Source organism: Xenopus laevis, chromosome 1L (genome assembly GCF_017654675.1).
Source record: "Xenopus laevis strain J_2021 chromosome 1L, Xenopus_laevis_v10.1, whole genome shotgun sequence".
Classification (NCBI taxonomy): domain Eukaryota; kingdom Metazoa; phylum Chordata; class Amphibia; order Anura; family Pipidae; genus Xenopus; species Xenopus laevis.
This window is the reverse complement of record NC_054371.1, coordinates 221,140,388-221,157,700: the sequence shown is the minus strand read 5'-3', so window position 1 is coordinate 221,157,700 and position 17,313 is coordinate 221,140,388. Positions and strand designations below refer to the sequence as shown.

The following is a 17,313-nucleotide window of genomic DNA, read 5'->3' as shown; positions in this document are numbered from 1 at the left end:
ATGCCACATTTGTTTTAGGGTGGGCTCATGTCTAGGACATTAGAGGATCACTTTTGTCTTTATTTTGCTTCTTTGGACATGTGTAATAATAAGTGGCCACTTTAAGCAATTTCACAAACATCTCTAATAAAGACATATATATGACCTATATGTACCCGTCCTATTTAAATTGACCTAAACGTGAGTGTACCAACGAAGTTTCACTAGGCAGAAATGAACGTTAGCGAAAGTTCGCTAGGAAATGCTCGCGCTGACGAATTAACGATTGTGAAACTTCGCCATCGTTTGGCTGCTGAGACGCAACTTCACATTTTAGTGAATTAGCTTAGTGGTAGCGAATTTGTTGTATAACAACACTGGGGGTCATTTATCAACACTGGGCAAATTTGCCCATGGGCAGTAACCAATAGCAACCAATCAAATAGCTGCATTCATTGTTCTACTTGCAGCTGGCTTTAAAAAGCTAATCACTGATCAGTTGCCATAGGTAACTGCCCATGGGCAAATTTGCCCAGTGTTGATAATTGAGCCCCACTGTGTTGTGAGAAACAAATGGTGCATTTTACATTGGTAAAAAGAACCCCTAATAATAATATAGCCCCAGGCACATACCCTTCCTTTTGCCTTAAGCAGGGATCCCCAACCTTTTGAACCCGTGAGCAACATTCAGAAGTAAAAGGAGGTGGGAGCAACACTAGCATGAAAATAGTTCATGGGGAGCCAAATAAGGACTGTGATTGGCTATTTGGTAGCCCCTATGAGTTCTGACAGCCTATAGGAGACTCTGTTTGGCAGTACAACTGGTTTTTATACAACCAAAACTTGTCTCCAAACCAGGAATTTAAAAAATAATCACCTGCTTTGAGGCCACTGGGAGCAACATCCAAGGGGTTGGAGAGCAACATGTTGCTCACGAGCTACTGGTTGGGGATCACTGCGGCTTAACGCATATACATTTCTAATTACTACTTCACCTCAGTGATTGATGTGGCCAAATATACATAAAGCAGTTGGGAAAATCCTATTTCTCGGGCATTGTTCCTGTTAAACATGTTTGTTACATGGTTATGACTCAACACCTATTTATTGAGGAACTCCTGTCATGGGTAGAATGCACCATTAGTTTTGAAGAGTGATATTTTTATTGAACTTATTGTCGCATTTTTTGCTCACCAAGTAAACGCAGGACATTTGTTTCCTTCTATGAACTATAAAAGGGAGTTCCATTTCAGACTAACTTCCACAGGCTGCAGATCTACCATATACACAGTCCTACTCGTCCCATTAGTCTATGGACAACCCAGGCTTTGTGAGGCAAGAAGAGGGACTCCCAAGTATGGAACCTTCTAAAATATCACAGAAGAATCCTCATTCATCTGTAGAGGTATCTATTTTGTTCATGGCTGCCCAATTTTACTTATTGCAAAAGTCATTAGGGTTATTTTTGAAATCTATGTGGTCAATGTAGTAAAATTTGCAAAATTTGCTTGAGATCTTGTGACCCTCAGAAACCATTCAGGTGTAAAGGGACCCTAGACAAATATGACAGATGCAGACGCTTGAGCACAGTTGGACCCCATTGAGGAGCACATTGAGTTATTGAGTCAGAAAAGGATCAGATGGGGCTGAGAGTGAAGTCAATGTTGGAGGCAACACACAGGAGAAGAAGGACAGCACATTAGTCAGTAAGGGGGCATCAGGAGATGAGATAAGTTGAGTTATGGGAAAGTGAGGGTTGGAAAAAAGAACTCATAACATATAAGTTATTTCATAGAAACCAGAACAATAATATCAATGAGTGCATTATACTAAAAATAGCATTGCAGGGGCACATGAGTATTTTCCCCAATTAATTTTGGCCATAAACAAAAAGGTTGTCCATGCCTTAAACATTTTCCTACTTATTTTTCAGAACAAAAAATACTATTGGTCCATGATGCGGATCTTCCTGGCTTGCTTTTTGGCATGTCTGATCACCACGGCAATTGGAGTGTTGATATTGGCTTTAGTTTATGTGGGACAATATAGCCCCAGAACTGGCCAGGACACATCAGTTTCCACCACAGTGAATCAGCCTTCACAGAACAACGTTGACAGTCGATTCAATTTTCTTAATAATATTGGTAAAACAAAGGTAGGTTCAAATTCCAAGGAAAGGTATTTACATGTTTAAGAGTTACTCTGGTTTGTTTACTAACACTGGATGTCTTAATGTAGAGCAGTAACCCATAGCAATTATAAAAGGCATTGGGGCTCATTTATCAACACTGGGCAAATTTGCCCATGGGCAGTTACCTATAGCAACCAATCAGTGATTAGCTTTTTGAAACCAGCTGCAAGTAGAACAATGAATGTAGCAATCTGATTGGTTTCCATGGGTTACTGCACATGGGCAAATTTGCCCAGTGTTGATAAATGACCCCCATTGTGTTCTCTATTTTGAAATACGAGGTGCTAAGCAGTTATTTGACTACCAGCTTAGGGATCTTAGATTGGTCAAGGAACTCTTAGGTGACAGTGCAATTGCATGGTTGCTTAGTTTTCTTTCCAGTATTAGAGACAAAAGCTTTCCATATTCCATCAGTACTAATCTCCACATCCGTCATATTATGTTCTCTCTTGTTGCTTGTCTTCTATGACCAGTAATGGGGTTTATAACAATTCATTGTGGTGCAAATAAGCTTAAGAGGTTTGTACCTACTATAATCATGCACCATGCCTTGAGACTGTCACTGAGAATATATTCATCATATGAACTCTTTTACACCATTGCAATTTTCCCATTGAAGATGGTCTAGCTTCATATACCATATACACAAGACTAGCCGGTCTTTCCAGTGGAGACCTTGGACTATTTTACTAACAGAGGTGCCAAAATTGCAGTAGTTCGGTTACGCATAGAAAACAATCTTTAAAAATGTCTAACTTGTAGTAGACTATTCAAAACGAATTGCTAATTGGCTGCTATTGCCAAATCCACTTGTGAAATTTACCACCTATGTTAGTAAATCAAACCCTCATCTCCTCTAACCATGTCTCATACCAGTCAAGAGTAGAATTTAGCATGTTCTACCTGGTCGATACTTCCACCAAAAAAAGCACCGAGTGCTATGACAGCGGAGATGGTGTATTGAAGCAAAGAATGTTCTACCAATGAATTGTAAACATGGAATATAAAAAGATCCTGCTAAACTGCAAAGAAATAGTCTCAGGTTCCTAGTTCACATGCCCTACCTCACTCCTTCACTTCAGGAAGAAAATTCACTCTTTGTTTGACTTCTCTGGGCTGTTTCATTGTTGACCTGAAACACCAATATGCTTCATCTATAATATATGCCTCGGAAAGTTGGCAGAGAGGTCAGCAGTAGGTGGAGTGTTCTATACAAACTCTTCTATATAGTGCATCACACCAACGATAAACTACATTTCTAATTCTTTCATTTACTTTCAAGGTTTTTACATTCCAAGGGGGTTCTCTCCAGTGGGCACGATATAGGAACAACCCAAATGATTACTCTACAGAGGCAGAACTGAAGTTTGGAGTTAGTATCAACAAACACCAAGCCAAGATGACTTTGGGCATCTTACGGATTTTCAGCCAAGGAATGAAAGTCCCACACTGGCATCTAAATGCCAACGAACACGGGTATTTGCTTCAGGTGAGTCTTGCTGTAAGGTACTGCAGGAATTCTTGTGGCATTTATGGGATTGCTTCTGTGTCAAGTTTATCTGATGAAATGCCAAAGCTTGTCACTAGTTTATTAGTCTTACTGCAATAATATAGTCGCCTATTCAGATGGACTAGTCAATGTACAGCTTGGCATTCAGCAAAAAACAGAATGGGGTAATATAACGAAAGTTACAAACATTACACCAATCAGGTAACAAATATTGACCAACTGTTTAATAGTAAACAGGTTTGATCCGACCCTGATTTTTATTGGGTTGGTTTGGGATACTTCACTTATTGTGTGGAGTGGTAACATGTGTTTGTAATCTTGTGATTGGTCACAGCCCCTATATAACAGATGTACAGGGGTGTGCCATTTAGCTTATGAGTAAGTGCCCCTATAGGCACGAAATGCGTTAGGTCTTCATGTCCTAATACATTTTTCTACTTTTTATATTTGCCTCTTTATTTTTGGAGACCCTCACATCCTTTGGATACAGTGTTTTTGGTTTGGGCAACCCTTGTTTGAAATTGATTGTCCCCTATTTGTTATAATATTATTGTAAAGTGCTATACAACTTGTTGGTGTTATATAAATAAATGATGACACAGAGCAATACTTGATATAATTCCAGGGCAAGTTACATTTATTTTAGGGATGCATTGAATCCAGTATTCGATTTGGGATTCAGCCTAAATTCTGCATTTTTCAGCAGGATTTGTATTCGGCTGATCCAAGTGCCTGGCCAAACCTAATCCGAATCCAAAAATTCACATGACTTTTTGTCACACAAAGAAATTTTTAACCCTGCACACAGTATGGGTTCTCCTTCCCCCTCATTTTCCTAATTTACAAATGAAAATTAAGGTCTGGATTCAGTTCGGGATTTGGCTGAATATTTCAGATAGGATTCAGGATTTGTCCGAACCCTAAAATATTGGATTCGGTGCATCCTCAATATATTGAGGTTCTGTCCCGCTGCACGAATCAGGAAACCAAAAACCGTATACATTTGCAATTACTTGGTCATTTGATATTTTCTAAAGAACACCATAATGGTATTCAGATTTGGTTCTGGATTTGGCCAAGATTTGGCGTTTTTCAGCAGGATTCAGATTTGGCCAAATCCAAGTGCCTGGCTGAAAAAAATCCGAAAAATCACATGACTTTTTGTCACACAAACAAGGAAGTCATCATTTTTTTTTTAATCGTGCACACAGCTCATGGTTATCCCTCCCCCTCATTTCCATATGCAAACTAGGGTTCCAATTTGGTTTGGAATTTAGCTGAATCTTTCAGAAAGGATTCTGGATTCAGCTGAACCCAACAATAGTGGATTCCGTGCATTCCTAATATATTAAGGTTCTATCAAGCTGCAAGAATCAGAAAACCAAATACTGTATATATTTGCAATAACTTGATCCCTTGATATTGGGTAAAGAACATCATCATTGTACTTGCAACCTACTGCCTTTTTCTCAGATGCTATCTACATTTCTTCTGAATTCCTTTATATTTCCATAAGAGATTGTAAGCTTTGATAGGGATGGACTCTCCAAACCATAATGCCCACTGTAAAATATAAAAGGTATAGAAAGGTAGGAAATCTTTCACTTTGGACGTTTAGAATCTACAAAACTACATAAATGGTACCTGGGGAAATTGTGTTTTTAGTAATGAATACAAGTTTGGTTACACTGCAAGAAACAAAGTCTTGTATTATATTTTTTCCTCCATTTTTTTAGGGAAAAGCATGGATTGGCATCGTAGAAGCTGGGGGCAGTACGGTAACCACATTCAATGTTTCTGCTGGTCAGGTGGTTTTCTTTCCCAAAAACGTCCTGCACTGGGTGAAGAGCGTGGGTGATGAAGACTGTGTGATCATCTCCTTCTTTACTACTCATGATGAACTGAAGACCCTTGATGTAGATGATGCTTTTTTTGGGACCCCAGAAGATATACTTTCAAGGGCATTAAAGGTCGGTACATAAAACTGAGAAACGTTACTTGTGTCAAATGTAGAGTTTTCACCTAAGCAATACCTTTTATGAGACTGTAGACAATTAGTAACATTGGTTACTTTTATGAGTATTTAAAGTTCTACCAAAAAGACACCCAAGACATCACCAGGACGCAGTGTTCTGTGGTGGGAATCTAATTAAATTCTGCCTCATAAATGTTATAGCCTCTCAAATGTATGTGTTACTGCTTTTATAAGAGGTTATCTTAGGCATTTAGCTACCTGCAAGACGAGGATACATATCATCAGCCTGACACTGACCAATGTGGAAAGCTATTCATGTCTCTTCCTTGAAATTACAAGCAAATTTAAGAGTAGCATTCTAATCATTTTAGAAACCTTTTTTGACAGTGTTGAACTTCTGTTTCTGGTGTGTTGGGGGTGACAAAAATAATTTTTCGAAGTATTTTTTGGGCTACTTTGACCATCGACTACGACTTCGAATCGAAGGATTCGAAGTAAAAATCGTTCGACTATTCGACCATTCGATAGTCGAAGTACTGTCTCTCTAAAAAAACTTTGACCCCCTAGTTCGCCATCTAAAAGCTACCGAAGTCAATGTTAGCCTATGGGGAAGGTCCCCATAGGCTTGGCTAACTTTTTTTGATCGAAGGATATTCCTTCGATCGTTGGATTAAAATCCTTCGAATCGTTCGATTCGAAGGAATAATCCTTCGATCGTACGAACGCAGTATTTGCGCTAAATCCTTCGACTTCGATATTCGAAGTCGAAGGATTTCAATTCCTAGTCTAATATCGAGGGTTAATTAACCCTCGATATTCGACCATTAATGAATCAGCCCCTTAACGTTTGTTGACTTCTACTGAAGTCAGATGAGAGTTCAGAGTATGAGATAATATGTTGCTCTGCCTTAACTTGGCCATAAACCTTACAATTACGATCTTTCCTGGAAAAGAACATTCCAGGAAAGATCGTTTGTTTTAATACACACGTGTAGAGCTGAATCGTCAGATATAAAAGAAAACAATAGAATTCTACCTATATCTGAAGATTCAGCACTAACGATGGCCGATGTCCGAGTGCCTTCAAAGGTGCCCAATTAAAATTTTCCAGACAGCCCGATCGGCAAGCCGACCGATATCCAAGTCTTCTGCTGATATCGAAAGGCTTGTCTGCCACCATTCATGCACCGAATATCATACTGAAATTTATTTTGTACCATATTATCAGTGCGTCTATGGCCAACTTTAGAGTGTTGCCTCAAACTTGGCAACATGCGAAACCTAAGGTGCAATATGGCATTGGTATGGAATTTGTTATCAGAAACCCGTTATCCAGAGAGTTCTGAATTATGGAAAGGTTGTCTCCCAACCGACTCCTTTTTCTAAATAATCCAATTTTTTTTAAATGATTTCCTTTTTTGTAATAATAAAACAGACGCTTGTCCTGGATCCAAACTAAGATATAATTAATCCTTATTGGAAGCAAAACAATCCTACTTGGTTTAATGCATGCTTAAACCTTATTTCAGTAGACTTAGGGGCCGATTCGCTAACTCCGAGTGAAGGAATCGAAGTAAAAAAACTTCGAATTTCGAAGGTTTTTTTGGGCTACTTCGTCCATCGAATGGGCTACTTCGACCTTCGACTACGACTTTGAATCGAAGGATTCGAAGTAAAAATCGTTCGGCTATTCGACCATTCGATAGTCGAAGTACTGTCTCTTTAAAAAAAACTTCGACCCCCTAGTTCGGCAGATAAAAGCTACCGAAGTCAATGTTAGCCTATGGGGAAGGTCCCCATAGGCTTGCCTAACTTTTTTTGATCGAAGGATATTCCTTCGATCGTTGGATTAAAATCCGTCGAATCATTCGATTCGAAGGATTTAATCGTTCGATCGAAGGAATTATCCTTCGATCGTTCGATCGAATTTTCTGCGCTAAATCCTTCGACTTCGATATTCGAAGGATTTCAATTCCTAGTCGAATATCGAGGGTTAATTAACCCTCGATATTCGACCCATAGTGAATCAGCCCCATAAGGGGGTATATTTATCAAAGAGTGACGTTAATAGTGAAGTTCCGCCACTAGAGTGAAATTCCGCCACTCTCCATTCATTTCTATGGGATTTTTATAGGCGTATTTATGAAAGGGTGAACTTTCACGTTCACCCATTGATAAATATGCCTTTCAAAATCCCATAGAAATGAATTGAGAGCTGCGGAATTTTACTCTAGTGGCGGAACTTCACTCTTTGATAAATTTACCCCAAGGTATGAAGAAATTACAGAGATTATCTGGTAAACCCCGGGTCCCAAGCGTTGTGGATAACAGGTCACCCATCTGTACACTGAATGGCATATTATTACAAATGTTTCTTTAGGACTATTGGATCTAAAGCACCCTGACATTTTCAGGTCGAGCTCTTGAGTCACCTTCAGAATCCATAATCAATTCTGTCCTTCGTTTAAAGGCTTTAACGGGGAAATGCAGTAAAAGTCATAAACAATGACATAGAAGACAATACATAGAAGAACATAAATTCCTATTTCACAATGTCATATTCATCATTAAACTGTTATAAAATTGCAAATTGACATTATTTAAGAGCCAGTTGAAGGTAGCGAAATGTTTTGGAGCAAAAATGGAGAACATCTTTATTCAATACAGTATGTGAAATTGCAAATTGTTTCCATTAGGATATTGATTCCATTAACAACTTTTATTGCATTCCCCTTAAGAACTGTGTTATTGTCTCGTTTCAGCCGGAAGGAGGAGTGCAGTTTATCAGGACATTTAAGAAGCCAATAGAAGATCAGTCAATAAACCTCCCCACAAACCTGAAAGATCTGGTTAATAACGCAAGCTACGATCAGTCGGCCAACTCTTCTGTCTGGAAATACTTTTATGATCTGAAAGGTATTTATATTATTGCTCACTATAGATGTGAATTCAAGTACCTACATCTAAATTGCCTTCCCCTAGTACATTGCCACCCTCTTTACTGCAATAAAAATTTGGATTCCAGCAAATATTTAAACAGCAGAAGTTTACTGATCAGGTAATGGCCTTTCAAACTGATCTCAGAATATTCTCATAAGATATAAGGTGAATGTCTTAAAATTACATTTTAGTATAATCTTCTAGACATTAGACTTTAATGAAAAATCAAAAAAGTTTTGAATAACATAAAATATTTTGTTCTGGGGCTCTTTGGTTCAGAATTAAAAATGTTTGCTAACATTGGAGATAAATATCTCCAGATATTTCTGGAGATGTTGCCCATGGTAACCAATCAGCAATTAGATTTAAACAGTCACCTACAAGTTAAGTTGGCCGTACATAGGGAGATCTGCTTGTTGGTGATTCCCCAAACGAGCGGATCTCTCCCCGATAGGACCACCTTGAGGTGAGCGATATCGGACTGATCCAATTGTGGGCCCTAGGGCAAAATGATCGGATCACAATGAGAAGAATACGGCTGGTCAGATTGAGGATCGCATTAGTGAACCAATATGGTCCTCGATCCGACTTTTAAACCCGCCCGAACGTCATCTGCCCGAATTTCGTCTAGATATTGATTGGGGAAGCCAGTCGAACTGACTTAAGGTGGCCATACACGGGCCGATAAAAGCTTCCGACAGACTGTGTCGGCAGCTTATTGGCCGTGTATGGGGCCCCCGACGGGCTTCTCCGATCGAGATCTGGCCGAAAGTCGGGCAGATCTCGATCGAATGGGACGAAAAATCCCGTTGGATTGCGGCCGCATCTATTCGTTGATGCGGTCACGCAATCCGACCGTCCATTACTATTCGTTAGGATCCGACGTTGGGCCTTAGGGCCCACGATCTGATCAGCCCGATATTGCCCACCTCAAGGTGGGCATATCGGGAGAGATCCGCTCGTATGGAGACATCGCCAAACGAGCGGATCTCTCTGTGTATGGCCACCTTAAATCTGTCTGCATCTTATATCTGTCAATGTATGGGGGTCTTTAGAAAACAAAAGCAAAGATCTGGTTGGTTGCTATGGGCAACATCTCCGGAGATCTTCTGAGATATTTATCTCCAATGTTAGTAAACATGCCCCATCGAGAGAGAAAAAAAAACCTATTGTAGATGTCAGAATATCAATGCCTACTGACTACAACATTCTAAAAGGTCATTTTAGAAAGGTCTCTGTAGAATAAAAAGCTAGTTTTTTACTTGCACCTTAGCCATGCCGTCAAAAACAGATTATATTAAAAGAAATATTTAAAAAAAAAATTAAAAAAGAATCATTCAGTTCATAAAGTGGCAAGAAAAAGGATAACCTCCTGTTTCCTTCATTAGGAAACTCATGTCTTCTAACTGTGGCTGTTCTACTGAATACTGGGATTTCTATTCATTTCTGCCGACTTATTTGTAGGTTCCAAAGAATTTATCTTCCCCGGGGGTAAAATGCAGTGGGCGCGGTATCGCAAGAATGGAGTTGGCTTAAATGAGAATGAAAAAATCTACAGTGAATCTTTGAATCAGGTAAATCAAATGCTCAGAATTGTTTACATTCTATTCATTGCTAAAATTATCACTTACAAGTAGAAGATCAGAGGCAGGAGAACAAGTAAAGGAGAACTAAAGCCTAACTAAAGAAGTAGCTAGAAATGTTGTACATGATGTTTTGTGCTTCTGTACCAGCCCAAGGCAACCACAGTCCTTTAGCAGTAAAGATCTGTGTCTCCAAAGATGCCCCAGTAGCTCCCCATCTTCTTTTCTGCTGATTCACTGCACATGCTCTGTGCTGCTGTCACTTACTGAGCTTAGGGACCCACTCACAATATACAGTACACATAGAATAGAAATGTCACAATATAAGGCTGATTAGTCATTAATACACATAATTACTACATGGCAGCACAGAAACCAGTGCAATTAGCATCAGAATTTAATAATCAGCAAACCTGTAGCATCAGCTTATATTACAGCCAGGGAAGCTCATTTTCTGCTGGATAATTAGTGACGAGCCCTAAGCTTAGCTTCTCAACAGCCAATCAGAGCCCACTGAGCATGTGAGTGTCACAGACACTTTCCAAGATGGTGACCCCCTGTGACAAGTTTGAAGTCCTGGATCATTGCTGCTATTGACAAGCTCAAACTTTAGCCTCGTGCAATAAGTTCATTATATAACATATGCCATTTTTAGCCACATTCATTTTTAGGGTTTAGTTCTCCTTTAAAATAATAAATATGTTTGTATGAACATGGTATAGAAGACTTCTTTATGTTAGAGGAACAGAGAGTGTAAAAGCCAGTGGAAATATTTTTAAAATTGGTGTTGTTGTTAGGCATTAGCTACCTTTCTACTCTTGGTGACTCCTAACAACACGCAGGTACAACCAGACAGAGTCGTACTGGGGTATCCGGGGCCAGGGCTGACTTCAAGGGCCCGCCTCCTGGTGTCCATCAATCCCCCCCACCCAGTGTGCCCCGTTCCTTTTACCTCTCATCTCCTGAACTTTCCGCATGTCATCAGGAGAGGGGACGGGTCGGTGAGCTTGGGCTGGGGGGGCCCATGAAGGCCCACTGGGGTTTTTCCCGGTGTCCGACAGCCCAGTCCAATTCTGCACCCAGAATATGGCTCCTGTGAACTGAGATTGAGCTTGTTATTCTCCATTGATAGATGACATGCCTTGTCTGGAGATGCTAAAAATGCTAATAATTTAGACATTTGTAGACAGACACACTCTGACCCACCTATTCTGGTCCACAGATCTGTATATTCGATGGCCACGTCATCGCTAGAACCACATCACGACGACAATAAAACAATATCTTTATTTTTCTTAATTGTTATATTACATTTGAATACTGATAAAAGCAGAGCCCCAAAATAAATGCATCTTTCCTGTGTATTTCCAACCTTAAATTGAAATCCTGGGTATTTGCAGTCCTCTCTGATACTGGAGTGCAACTTGGTGACTCATTTATCTTTTATTTATAATGCACAAGTAAATTCCACTGAGCTTTGTATCAATCACATCAGCCTTTGACCCAGGGGAACTTATAAAGTCTTTATAATTGAATGTTTGAAAATCGAAGCCATTTACCTGTCACTAAGGGGCATAAGGGTCGAATTTCAAATTGAAAAAGCTTCGAAATTAGAATTCAAAAAGACCAACCTAAATTAAGTCGAAGTTTTTTTTTGGTTGAATAGGTCCGTATTCGGCCGAATTTGAATTGTACAAATCAAAGGAATAGTGCATTCGATCGAATTCGATTCAAAGTTTTCCCCCAAAAAAACTTAGATTTTTCAAAGTCCACCAATTGACTAATTGACCTCTAGGAGATCCCCCATAGGCTAAAACAGCAATTCGGCAGGTTTTAGATGGCGAATGGTCGAATTCAAATTTTTAAAGAGAGAGTACATGATAAATTTTGATATTCAAATTTTTGAATTTTTTTTCAAATTCAAATCGAATTCAGACTATTCCCTAGTCGAAGTACACAAAAAATAGCTTGAAATTCGAAAATTCACCTTGACCTTTGATAAATCTTAAGTATATGACAAGTTTCATCAGTTGAACCCAAGAGTTTGAGGCTCAGACTGTAACGAGAGGCTTAGAACTGTACACGACTATCATTTGATCTAAGTTCAGAACAACTTATTTGGGTTAGAAAAAAAGAAAAGTCAGTGGTATAATTAAGACCACAAGTTAAGTCAAGTAGAAAGCTTTAATTCTATACGTTTCCCTTGTTCCCACCAGCATGCCGACACACTCACCCTTGGGACCTTACGCATCTTCTCTAATGGCCTGCGGGTGCCACACTTTCACTTCAATGCGCATGAGATGGGATATGTCATCAGCGGATGTGGTCAGGTAATTCCTCTTATTCTTTTAACCTTTTGCTGTAACCACCAATACACATCACAAAGGAACCATTTTTCCATTAAAGGGGTTGTTTACCTTTAAATTAACTTTAAGTATGATATTTATGGTTTTTCCATTATTTAGCTTTTTGTTCAGCAGCTCTCCAGTTTGCAGTTTCTGCAATGTGGTTACTAGGGTCCAAATTCCCCTAGCAACCATGCATTGATTTGAATAAGAGACTGGAATATGAATAGGAGAGGACTGAATAGAAAGATGAGGAATAAAAAGAAGCAATAACAATACATTTGTAGCCTTACAGAGCATTTGTTTTTTAGATGGGGTCAGTGACCCCCATTTGAAAGCTGGAAACAGTCAGAAGAAAAAGGCAAATAATTCAAAAACTATAAAAAAAAAAAAAAAGAGACACACGTGGAGATTCAGGGACATTTAGTCGCCTGACAAAAAATCTCCCGAACTCCATTAAAGGGGTGGTTCACCTTGAAGTTAACTTTTAGTATGTTATAGAATGGCTAATTCTAAGCAACTTTTCAAATGGTCTCCATAAGGGCAGAGACACACGTTGAGATTCGGGAGATTAGTTGCCCGGCGACAAATTGCCTATTTTTCAGGCGGCTAATCGCCCTGACCTCGTAGCGCTTCATTTCTCGAAGTCGCCGATGTTGTCTCATGAGGAGATTTCGGGCGACTTTGGAAATCGAAGCGTTCCGAGTGCCATCCCGCCGGCGATTTAGATTCTAGCCAGGGGGAAGGCAGATCAGGGAGATTAGTCGTCTGAAAAATAGGCATCTAATCGCTCCGAATCTCAACGTGTGTCTCTGCCCTTATGGAGACCATTTGAAAAGTTGCTTAGAATTAACCATTCTATAACATACTAAAAGTTAACTTAAAGGTGAACCACCCCTTTAATGGTTTAAATGATTTCCTTCTATGTAATAATAAAACAGTCGCTTGTACTTGATCCCAACTAAGATTTAATTAATCCTTATTGGAAGCAAAACCAGCCTATTGGGTTTATTTAATGTTTACATGATTTTATAGTAGACTTAAGGTATGGAGATCCAAATTACAGAAAGATCCATTATCCAGAAAACCCCAATTCCCTAACATTCTGGATAACAGGTTCTTATACCTGTATATGAACCATCCCATCCACCATTGCTGCCTACCACTCTGGCCGCACTGCACAGAGACCTCGGCAGTCACCTCTATTTAGAGATCCAAGACTTATACTCTTGAATACTGAATCATAAATAATACTGTTAATACTACTACTACTAAAAATAAATAGTGATGGGCGAATTTATTCGCCAGGCGCGAATTCGCGGCGAATTTGCTCGATTCGCGCCAAGCGAATAAATTCGCGAAACGCCCGCGAAAATTCGCGGTAAAAATTCGCCGGCGTCAAAATTTTTTTTTCGAAAAAACGGGCGCCGGCGCCAAAAACGGGCGCCGGCGCCGAAAAAACGGGCGCCGGCGTCAAAAACGAGACGCCGGCGCCGTTTCGCGAATTTTTCGCCGTTTCGCGAAATTCGCGAATTTTTCGGCGAAGCGAAACGGCACAAATTCGCCCATCACTAAAAATAAATAATACAGTGCACAGAACAAAATAGTTGTACGCTAAGGTTTAAGTAATCTATGCTGTACCCCTGATGAACCAGCAATGAACTAACCTAATGATTCTGCTTACAGATTGGAATTGTAGGGGATGAGCCTGTTCAAGAGTTTTCCGTGGGCATCGGTGATGTGTTTTTCTTTCCAATTGGGACACAGCATTACATCAAGAGCACGTGCAGTGAAGATTTATTGATGATTACGGCCTCCACCACTGGAAACCAGGTGTGCTATATATCTAACGTCATCATTTGCTTGATAACTTCTATTTTTCACTTAAAGTCTTTGTGATACATAAAGCAAATTGTGTAATTGCCCATGTGTATTTTGAGCAGCTGATAATCCCCTCTGCTCCTGTATTTTGGTCCCTGAGGTGCAGCTTTTTGCCCTCCTGGAATGGAACATTAGGTCCTCAAAGAGGCAGGAGCTTTACTCCAGCTGATGTTATCTTTCCTAGGAAAAAGTCTGATGCTGTCCCCATTTGAAAGAGAAGAAAATGTTAAAACTAAGAAAGCTTTATCAGAAAGGACTATATAAATACACCAGTAAATCCTCAAAGTAATGCTGCTCTGAGTCCTCTGTCTAAAGAAACACCACATTTCTTTCCTTCTATTGTGTACTCATGGGCTTCTGTATCAGACTTCCTGTTTTCAGCTTAAAGGGATCCTGTCATCGGAAAACATGTTTTTTTCCAAAACACATCAGTTAATAGTGCTACTCCAGCAGAATTCTGCACTGAAATCCATTTCTCAAAAGAGCAAACAGATTTTTTTATATTCAATTTTGAAATCTGACATGGGGCTAGACATTTTGTCAATTTCCCAGCTGCCCCTGGTCATGTGACTTGTGCCTGCACTTTAGGATAGAAATGCTTTCTGGCAGGCTGCTGTTTTTCTTAGTGTTGTTCTTAGATCTACCAGGCAGCTGTTAGCTGTCAGGGAGCTGTTATATGGTTACCTTCCCATTGTTCTTTTGTTTGGCTGCTGGGGGGAAAAGGGAGGGGTGATATCACTCCAACATGCAGTACAGCAGTAAAGAGTGATTGAAGTTTATCAGAGGACAAGTCACATGACTGGAGGCAGCTGGGAAATTGACAATATGTCTAGCCCCTTGTCAGATTTGTCAAAATTGAATATAAAAAAATCTGTTTGCTCTTTTGAGAAATGGATTTCAGTGCAGAATTCTGCTGGAGCAGCACTATTAACTGATTCATTTTGAAAATTTTTTTTTTTCCCATGACAGTATCCCTTTAAACCTCGAGGGCTATGGCATGAGTATGCTCAGTTTGTTCCTCTTCCCCCCGTTCCCCCCCCTCCTTTACCTGCTGTAATCTGAACCCAGAGCTATGAGTGAGCAGAGGGAGACTCAGGCAGGAAGTGATGTCACACCAAGCTAATATGGCAGCTGCTATCCTAAACAAACAGAGCTTCTAGAGCTGTTTACTCAGGCACCGTTAATCTTTCGACAGAATAAATATAGTCGTATCGCTTGCACTATTGTGGTTAATCTATTGGCTATACACTGTCTAGGTAGCTTTCCTTCTCCTTTAATAAACTTTTTTTATTTTTTTCTGTTCCCCAGCTGGAAACCCTTGATATGGACGATTATTTCCACGGTACTTCTGATCACATCCTCGCTCAGCTTTTTCTAAAAAAACAAGAAGAATTCAAGAAGATCCCAGTTTTTACAGTAGACCAGTCTATAAACCAGCCTTAAGACCAGCTCAGTCTTATCTTTCACATGCACAATGTCCTTGCTACAGGAGCGGCCATGCAAATTCTGGATTGTTTATATTTATTTATCTTTACTCGCACACATTTCCAGGACCTAGAAATTGAACTTTGATGAAGGTGACCAGACAGACCTTTTCATAATGCAACATGAACACACACGGTACAAGGCTCATAGCAAAGAGTTAACTTTTTAGAACGGAAGATCTGAGTGATACACAGCTCATGGGACAATACCAGTTTTCTGTTTGGAACATAAATCCAACATTCTGATGCACCATGAGGCCCTGTCTGAGCATTAGACTTCCTAAGCTTTTATGTGATTGTGTAGAAAAGACCAACAGGTCCACCTAGGCCACCCATTGCTCATCTCTATGAGAAAATAAGATGACATCTTATTCTCATTTCCAAATACTCCCAAGAACTGATGATTTTGATGAGGACATCTCCTATGCAGATCCCAGTTGGCCTGGTGCACATTTTGGTGCACGTTGACAAATGATGGGATCAGATAAGGGACCTGTACAGACCCAATAGAAGAGGACAATATCCTCAGCCCAAATCGGTCCTCATATAATGGCATTTGTTCAAGTGATACCTGGCTGAAACAGAAGTCAATGGTCCCATACACAAACCACTGAGCAATATCGCCCAATGTGTGTGTCACAACCTCAACCTTTTGTCCCTTGCAACTGAAGTTACCAATGAAAGTTTGTGAAGATACATTTCTCTTTCTACAGACGAGATACCTCAATGGCCCACTTGGTCTTTTTTTTTTTGTACTCTTTTCTTATAATTTTTGTAATCTAGAGGGAATTATTGTAAATACTTTTTTATGCTATTTATGAAACGTCACTAAGATCGTTAGTAATTACAGTCAATAAATACATGTATTTTTTTTTGCCTCACAAGCTGGATAATTGTTTTCCGGAGAATACTAATAATGTTATGCGCTTCAGTTGTAAATAAATGCTAGCCACTTGCACTTACAGCTCATGTTTTTTTAAGATGTCACCTGTGATTGGGCACTAAACTGGATTGGGGTCACAGGGGGTCGTTATTCAGTAGAACATTTTAGCAGTGCCAAACTATGACTCTTAGGGATTATGCATTTACCTGCTGCACCAGGGGCAACCATTTCTGTGAGCTCTGCACCTTACTCTGAATTAAAAATCAGACTCAAGATACATAGCCCAGTGCAGTTGGGTACAAGGAAGCCCTGTGGCGCAGGATTTGCACCCTCCCAACCCCAGACCACCCCTCCGCAGTTGTGCGCTATTGCACATGTGAACACCTTTTGATCTTGCATTTCCAGTGGGCCTTGTAGGGGTGCGGCCCATGTGCTATCTCACCTCGATGCACCTCTAGTAGTTACACTACTGCAAAACATGGAAAAAGTGGAGCTTGGTGTGTGTGTTTTTTGTACTTTCTCCTGCTCCATACTTTGTAAAT

The 17,313-nt window shown here is 39.9% G+C and overlaps 1 protein-coding gene across 1 annotated transcript; it reads left to right on the top strand.

Annotated features, from left to right (window-relative positions):
* Positions 1 to 1,230: 1,230 nt before the first annotated feature.
* LOC108695867 lies at positions 1,231 to 16,846 on the top strand. The gene is made up of 9 exons (XM_018224822.2): positions 1,231 to 1,384; positions 1,913 to 2,134; positions 3,453 to 3,659; positions 5,417 to 5,650; positions 8,418 to 8,571; positions 10,060 to 10,169; positions 12,395 to 12,508; positions 14,210 to 14,356; positions 15,713 to 16,846. Exons 1-9 carry the CDS (start codon positions 1,292 to 1,294, stop codon positions 15,845 to 15,847), a joined length of 1,416 nt encoding a protein of 471 aa, XP_018080311.2. The 5' UTR covers positions 1,231 to 1,291; the 3' UTR covers positions 15,848 to 16,846.
* The last annotated feature ends 467 nt before the right edge of the window (positions 16,847 to 17,313 follow it).